At 44.4% G+C, this 8314-nt stretch overlaps 1 protein-coding gene across 1 annotated transcript; it reads left to right on the forward strand.

The window, feature by feature from the left end:
• Window positions 1-586: 586 nt before the first annotated feature.
• Window positions 587-1699, forward strand: SSTR5 (somatostatin receptor 5). The gene has a single exon (XM_026083232.1). It carries the CDS (start codon window positions 587-589, stop codon window positions 1697-1699), a length of 1113 nt encoding a protein of 370 aa, XP_025939017.1.
• Window positions 1700-8314: the final 6615 nt, after the last annotated feature.

Consider the following 8314-nt stretch of genomic DNA (forward strand, 5'->3'; position numbering starts at 1 on the left):
ACAGTCAAATAGTAAAGTTTTCTTGCCGAATGGCATAAGATATATGCAGGAATTAATTTATCATCAGCAACTCTCTTGAGAAAGGACTGGTCTTGTTACCAACAAGCTTTAGATCCAGAAGACCCAAATGCCAGGGCTTTCAAACTTTTTAATCCGTCTCTGGTTTCGAAGCGCAGTGGCTGCCTGGGCTATCCCCGTCTGCCCTCACTGCCCGGCGGGACGCACGCTCCGTGTCACTGCTGTGCAGCCTCCCGTCTCCATGGCTGTATTCAGCCCTGTATCCCCACCGCCCAGAGCTCCTGAAAATTAAACCAAAATATCATCTGCTGGGGTGGACACTTGGGCTCCCTCAGCACGGGATTCCTTTGTTAAGGCCTTAATCTTAGCGCATATGCTAACAGCATAATTCAAACACAAATTCTGGCTATAGATAGAAAATTGCATGGTGTATGAATCTTAGTCTACTTTGAATTCACTCTTTCTTTCTCTTTCTACCCCCCCCCCTTTTTTTTCTTCTTTTTAGGAACAAGATGCTCATGAAGTTTGATCTCTCTTGGCCTTAAAGGAAAAACTGGAGAATAAAACTATGGATCCTTTATATTTTTCCAACACATTTAGCATGGAAATTAGTTCCGGTGATGTAAATTCCTCACTGCTGACAAATGTGACAGAAAATGGGACACTCTCAGAGCTGCCCTCATTCAAATATATCCACAAAGTCCTGATTCCCATCTTTTACCTCCTTGTATGTGCAGTTGGACTCAGTGGCAACACTTTGGTCATTTACGTGGTTTTGCGTTATGCCAAGATGAAAACTGTCACCAACATTTACATCTTGAATTTAGCCGTTGCTGATGTACTCTTCATGCTGGGCCTGCCGTTCCTGGCTACCCAGAATGCCATCTCCTATTGGCCTTTCGGGTCTTTTTTGTGCAGGCTGGTTATGACCGTGGACGGTATTAACCAGTTCACTAGCATTTTTTGTTTGACTGTGATGAGTATGGACCGCTACCTGGCAGTAGTTCACCCCATCAAATCAACCAAGTGGCGACGTCCCAGAGTGGCCAAGCTAATCAGTACAACTGTCTGGACATTCTCGTTCTTGGTGGTGCTTCCAGTCATCATCTTTTCGGATGTGCAGGAAGTCTTTCACACCTGCAACATGAACTGGCCCGATCCTGTCAACATCTGGTCAGCAGCATTCATCATTTACACATCCGTCCTCGGGTTTTTTGGTCCTTTGTTGGTGATCTGTCTTTGCTACTTGCTGATTGTGATTAAAGTCAAATCTTCGGGGATCCGAGTTGGGTCTACAAGACGCAGGAGATCAGAGAGGAAGGTGACCAGGATGGTGGTGATCATTGTGGTCGTCTTCGTGTTTTGCTGGCTCCCATTTTACATGATGAACATTGTCAATTTGATATTTATACTGCCAGAAGACCCTGTGTTGGTAGGGGTGTACTTCTTTGTGGTGGTCCTGTCCTATGCAAACAGCTGTGCCAACCCCATTCTTTATGGATTTCTTTCTGACAACTTCAAGCAGAGTTTTCAGAAAGTTCTTTGCCTCCGGAAGGGCAATGGCATAGAGGATGGTGACCCCATTGAACACAGGCAAGAGAACAGCAGTCGCTTGCAGGAATCAATGCTAACCCAGAGAAATATTGAATTCAATGGACATATGCAGACTAGTAAGGTGTAAAGGCATGGCTTGGAAATGCAAAGCATTTGTAGAACTGGAGACTTTAGGGACTTAAAGGAGAGATGAAATCTTAGCAAAGCTAAAATCTGGAGACCCACAAGCTAAAATAAATGTACATAGACTTCTCTTCACTCCCCTCCCTTTCCCAGCTAAAAGTGTTATGGGTTATACTGGGTTGTGTGAAGTTCTTATGGCATTTTTAGCTAAGGCCATCAGATGTGTGTTACCACTTTCTATACTCTAGAGAACTGATTTACTGGTACACACTGGTTGCTTTGTACTGCTCTAGTGATGCAAAACAACACTAAACCTGTTTTAACTACCTTGTTAAGCTGAGTTTATGGTTGCTTTGCATTGTCAGCATCAGCTCAAAGCAGAAAACAGCTCAGATAATTCGGCTGAAAATATTTTTGAAAGTCTCTAAGGGGATTTCTTAAAAGAAAAACACTGTATCTTAAGAGGAAGATTTATAAAAAAAAATAAGCCACAGCGCTGATCTTGGAATTATGTACAAGCCATGGTTTTACAGCGCTGTGTATTCCATTTACGTTGTTTCACTGTCATTAACCCATGTAAGAGACTCATAGTATTCAGGAATCTTTCAAACGCAGAAGAAAGAATAAAAGCAAGACTATAAAAAAATGTTGAAAGGACTCAATGTATTCCTAACACTTTTACATTCTATACCAAACTGCATATAAAAATGTAATGTAACCACTTTACTATTATGTAAGTGACAATGATTGTGAAGTCTGGAAAGCTGTTGTGTACATTTATTGGTTCTGAATGTAAGTATGGACGTGAACTTAAACTGTATTTTCAGAAATTAAAACAAGTCCAATACCCTTTTGACTATCAATTTCATAGCTTTTCTAAGCACTGCCAGGCACTGCACAAAAAAGAGACGCTCTGTCTTTGAGGCTTACCCTCCTCGTAGATGCAATGTAGGTTCGCACCGTAGGGCTGAGTACAGGGACCCGTGGGGCTCTGTCCAGCTCAGACGTCAAAAGGAGAGTCGTGGTGCCTCGTGGCACTTGTGACCTCAATAGATAAATAGAGATCAAATTACTAATGCAAGACCATATAGCGGAGTGAGGAGGGCTAGGAACAGCATCCAGACCTGATTCCTGCCCAGTACGATCCAGGCTACCTGCCACATAAAATGAGGAATCTTCGTACACTGAATGGAGGAAAGCAAATTAGAGATTTGTTTTAATCCAGGTAGAAACTATTTATCCTGTTTTGGAATAGCTTCTTGCCACTGCTGTCACCCACATAGTTCAAACAGTCACACAGTTCAAACAGTCCTTCTGTAAGGAAATTTATCTGCATGCAGTAGAAAGCAGGGCAGTAGATGCAAGAAGAGAGGGCATCTCAGCTTGTCCTTCCAACCTTTGCTGACCTTCTACAGTATCTCTAAGGGGATGTGGCTGAGCCCCAGTACTACCAGTAAATATAAGCCTGATATTTGTACAGGCAAGACAGATTATTCAAATTGCTCTAAATAGAGCATGATGCTGATATAATTCTCCCCTAGATTGCATCCCAGAGAAGGATGGAAGAAAGTGTTTAGGTAAATCTAGGGCTGAAATTATTGAAATTTTGGGGTTTGGCAACCTTCCAAAGATGAGGCATCAGGTTGCAGTCGTCTGTGCCTTATTGCTTCCCAAAAGGTTATGTGAGCTCAGAGGAGGAGCTGGAAAATGTTGCTTTAAGGCCAAGCTGGTGTTATTAGCTAGTCTGCAGTAGCTTGTTTCCACATGAATCCTCTTGACTGAGGACTTCAGAACTCCCTGGGAGCTGAGCTCTGCTCCTTCTCTTAGCTGTCCTTCTCAAGAGGTTGCCTTTCTCAGTGCCATCTATGTTCTGACATGCACCATTCAAGATCTACCTGTGTGTTGGCTCACCTGTGCTGTAAGGTGCTACAAGCTGGTATAATTCATTAAAACATCTGACATTATGGCACACAAACACTTCCCCTTAAAATGTTTCACACTGATCTACTGTTGTAGAACTTTTCTGATTGACCAGAAGGGCTCAGCTGTGGGCAGCCTTGCTCTGCAGTGCATTTTGGAAAGGCAAGGAGTCCAGTCATGGAAGTTTTCCATGGAGGAGGAAGAGAAGCAGTAGACAACATTCACTGTCAACACATGCCTGTTAGGTTTCAGAGCAAGCATCCTCTGCTCACGTCAGCGAAGGAAGTGGCTCCAAAGCATTTTCAGCTTGTCACTGTGCTCTCCAACCTCCCAACTTGACCATACTCCCCCTCCAGTGACTAGGCCAGGTTAGAGTGTTCACAGCACAAAACCTCCTGTGACCACATCTGACACAAAAGGAGAAATCTAAAGCTACAGAAACCTATAGCATCACCCTATGTCAAAGCAAGCAATATAGAGCAGTATCACTATCCTCATTTTAAAGACTTGGCATAAAAATGATGTGACTTGCTGAAGACCACATGACCTGCCAAAAGCAGAACTGGGAGGAGAAATTAAATCCATGCCCAGATATCTTGTCATTAGGCCTCTTAACAGGCTAAAACTGGCCCTGGAGCCATCTATCTTTCCATCAGCCCTAACAGGCAAGTCCTTTTGAGGATTTATGGTTATACCTAAGATATTGCTAATTGACTCCTGCCTTAGCTGCGAAAAGCATATGTTTCTGGTCAGTGACATATATTCTGGCCTACCGTGGCTGGGTCCCACGCGCCATCATACCCAGCCAGACTTACATTCCCCAAGCACAAGAGCCCACTGGATGTGGTAAGAGACAGTTGGAGACTAAATCCAGAGCCTTGTCCCTGACTGAGGCCATTAGTAGGTACATTCATGCTTCTCACGGTAGCGGCTGCTGTAACCCACCTTCCACACACCTGTGCTATAACACAGATGCCAGCTCAAAAGCACAGTGCTACCAGGTTTACATTGATTAAGTCATGCAATATCTATTATTTCCGGAATTATCAGGCTGTTCCAGGCATAAATCAAGTCTCTTATCAGTTCTGGAGACACGTGGAGTAATTAGTGCAGGCCTTTATGCCATCTCTGCCAATTCCATCTGCCTCCAGATGATTAGCTAAAAGTTCTTCTCCAGTGACAGAATTAGAAAACCCATTTTAGTTCACAGATCAGTTTGCAAGCAGCAGTAATAATTAATGCTCTCACAGAGGGAGGGTGTCCAGAATATCCAGAATTTGTAGCCTGCTCTGCAGAGGTGCAGGGAGGCAGGATTCAAATCAATGTGTGCTACTGAGTGCATCCATGTCATCCTTCATCCATCACCAGCCTGATCCTCTGGAGGAGCTGAGCTCTTCCGCACAGGGGAATTTAGCAGAATAAAGAAATCACAGCGGCGTTCACAATAGCAGCAAAGCTGAACAAGGCTGGTGGCTCTCGCCAGCTATGTGCTATATTAATATTTGCCATGGAAGTAACAAAAGACAGCTGTGAGATGAGGAGTGGGCAGAGAGGTAGCAGTGAAGAGCTGAAATGCCGGGCTGAGATTTAGGAATGTGTCCCGAAGGCTGTGAGATTCTACCTGAGTCACTTCACCCCTTGTACCTCAGTTTCTGTGTCTATAAAAGTGGTGATAATGCTACTGGCATCCATTAGAGCATTTAAGGCAGAAAGCAAGCATCAAATAAAAAGCTTTTAATTTGTTATCTCCTACCAAAGTGCTTAGAGCTGTACGAAAATCAGAGCTGGTCGTCTCTGCTACATCAACCTTGCAGTCAGGGGAGAGAGACAACGCGTAGTGGATGAGAAGAGGAAGGGCAACATCGCTGCCAGTCCTCACAATTATTTTCCTTAAGGCTACCTGAGAGAAGGGATGTCTGAGCATCTCAGTCTTAATTTCCAAGGGAAATCGCTTTGTTTTGGGAATGCAGAAGTGGATACCTGACAAACCTGGAGCAGGGGCACCCCACAGCCTAGGAACCAGCAGTCCCACAGAGACCTTTGGCGTGGCTGGGATCGGCAGCACCTCGTGCAGAATTAAAGTGTGGTCACAAATTGAAGAACAACAGTCTCATTCTTGGCCTTTTATATTAAAAACAAAACAAAACAAAACAAAACTTACAGCTGGGACAGAGACCGGTCTATGGCCTAGAGGGGTATTGGCTTACCAGAAGGCTGTTCAAAATAGAGAAGGGGGAATTCAGAGTCAGACAAAACTACCTGGAGAGTTAGAGCGGCGGTCTGGAGAAAGAGGGCAGACTGCAAAACCAGAATGCCCCGTCAGACATTTCATCGGAGTCTCGTACACCCCTTGGAGTCGTATTTCAGGCTCAGGCCTGTCAGTGCCACAGGGATTGTCTGAGTGTCACTTTAACACAAAACCAAAACCATTTTGCTAGAATAAATTGTGCACCTAGAGATTAAGAAATATAATGAGAAGCAGATGGAAGAACAAACTCCAGAACCAAGGAAAATAAAAAAAAAACTCTTCAGTGGATTAGGTAAGAACACAGAAGAACTGAAGAATACTCACAGGACCAACACTTGAGTAAGAATTGACAGAGTTGAAATATCAATGATTTCTGGGTAACTTCTTATTTTCTCTTCAGGGGAAAAGACTAATATTCATTTCAAACCACTCTGAGCAGGGGAGAGCGCTAAAGAGGCGTGACAGATGAAGAACCCGCGTTTTATTGCTCTGTCACGTTAATCTGTGCAGTATCAGGAGATACCAGTGTAACAATAAAGCGGTGCATTAGGGATGGTCTGTTTTTCTTTCCGTGATGATTTTATAACATACCGGAAAGGAAAGCCAACAGTGTTTCATGCCAAGGCGCTTTATAAACATTAATATTGTGCTAACAAAAGCATCGTCTTTTACCATAGAGGAAGAGTTTAGTGTAAACTACAAGCTCTCTGTGTACCCAGCTAAATTTTCCCTGTTTTTTTTCTCTGAATGCATGTCAAGTCAGCATACATTATGGAGAGTTACCATGCGCTAATAACCTAACGTGTTCTTTTCTTCAGGCTTATATTAAAGAGCTTGTCTTCACCTTCCTCTGTTAAAGCATTCGGGAAATAGTATACAATTTATGCACTGAATGAAACAACCCCAAAATTGTTTGCATATTTTCCAAGTCCTAAAAAGCCTTTTTTCAAACAATCTGGCTGTCGCTTGCGACCGTAGCTCTCGGCTCTCTCCCCCGCTGCAAAAAACCTGCGGCAGCCCACCCGTGTGGGCTCGTCGTGTCGGCCCCAGCCCGTTCGTGGGTCGCAGCCCCGCTTGCTCAGGGACGCGGAGGCTCCAGCCGTCCGGTGCGCTGGGGCTTCCCTGCGCCGCTCCGGCGGCACGGCCGTGCTAAGCCCGGAGCGTGGCCCCAGAACAAGGCGGAAAAGAAGTGGAGGAAATCAGTGTTGATTTCAGTGTGAAATCAGATTTGCAGGGCAGCAGGAAGGGACATACTTTCCCAATCACCTGGTTTTTGTCAATGGCCCGTTTGATCCTCTGACCACAAGTGATGATCAGAAGAACACGGAAGATGCTGAAAGGCATGATCTGCCTGCCAATCAAGCCAGCGATCCTCTTTCTCTTGATTTCAAAGGAGACTTGTTTTGACAAAGCGCTGAAGAATAACTCCTTGCAAAAATGGCACCAGGAGGTGGAGAAACCCAGAAGTGCCTTAATTTCTTTCTGATTCCTGTCTTGACTGGCAGCAGAGGAACAGGGCCTGGCTTCTATTAAATTTGGCGTAAAAAAAAAGAGATAGCATTTTAGAAATGTGTGCAGCATTTATCCATGAGATTGAAAAAGGCTTTCCATTAGGGTAATGACTGATTTGTGTTATAATTAAAAAAAAAATCAAAACTAATTTTATTTACTAAGCAGACAGTAATGGTCACGCTCCAGTGAATGAATAAATGTGCATTTCAGAAGGAGTATTTGTTTTGTGAAAACATTTAATTTAATGTAGTATATTCCTATAAAAGCATCAGAACTAATGAAGAAAGGATGACTCTGTACTGTCATGCACTGCCTGCGAAGAAAAGAGGGGCCTGTGCTTAAAGCTCAACTTAGGACTCCAGAGGAAGGATCTTAAAGCCTTGTCTGATGTCAGGCAGGCTGTGATCTCCAAAGTTTTCCATCTGTAAAACTAACCCAATGCTTCCTTTCTCCCGCCTGTCCTACACTGCCGAGATATCATATCAAATGCCCTTCACAGTGTGCCTGGTGGCACTGAGTTCACGTCTGTTTTGTCGCAGCCCTGCTAGAATAGTCACTTTTTTTGAAAAGGAAAAGTTTTGGTGCATTAATTTTGTGTCTCTCTGAGATTAAAACCTCCTTTCCCATACTCAGGTGGGCTTTTTGCTGGTGAAAGATGTGCTAGACGGACTGTCAGGTGGCTCCCATCAACAACGCATCTACAGCAGATTTGCAGCTTGCTCTGGGCACTGCGCGCCCGCTTGTCATTAACCCCTCCAAGAGGGACCACTTCCGAAGAAAATTGGGTTTCAGCACGGCTCTCTGTCGGGGCACCGAGGACTGAATAGATCACACAGCCCAAGCCCTCGTGGGCCATCCAGCATGTCCACACACCATCCATCAGCGGCGCATGGCGATGCTAAGCCGTGCCAAGCAATGCCCCGCTGAACCCCGTGCAAG

This window comes from Apteryx rowi, unplaced genomic scaffold (assembly GCF_003343035.1).
Source record: "Apteryx rowi isolate R43461 unplaced genomic scaffold, aptRow1 scaffold_6, whole genome shotgun sequence".
Classification (NCBI taxonomy): Eukaryota; Metazoa; Chordata; class Aves; order Apterygiformes; family Apterygidae; genus Apteryx; species Apteryx rowi.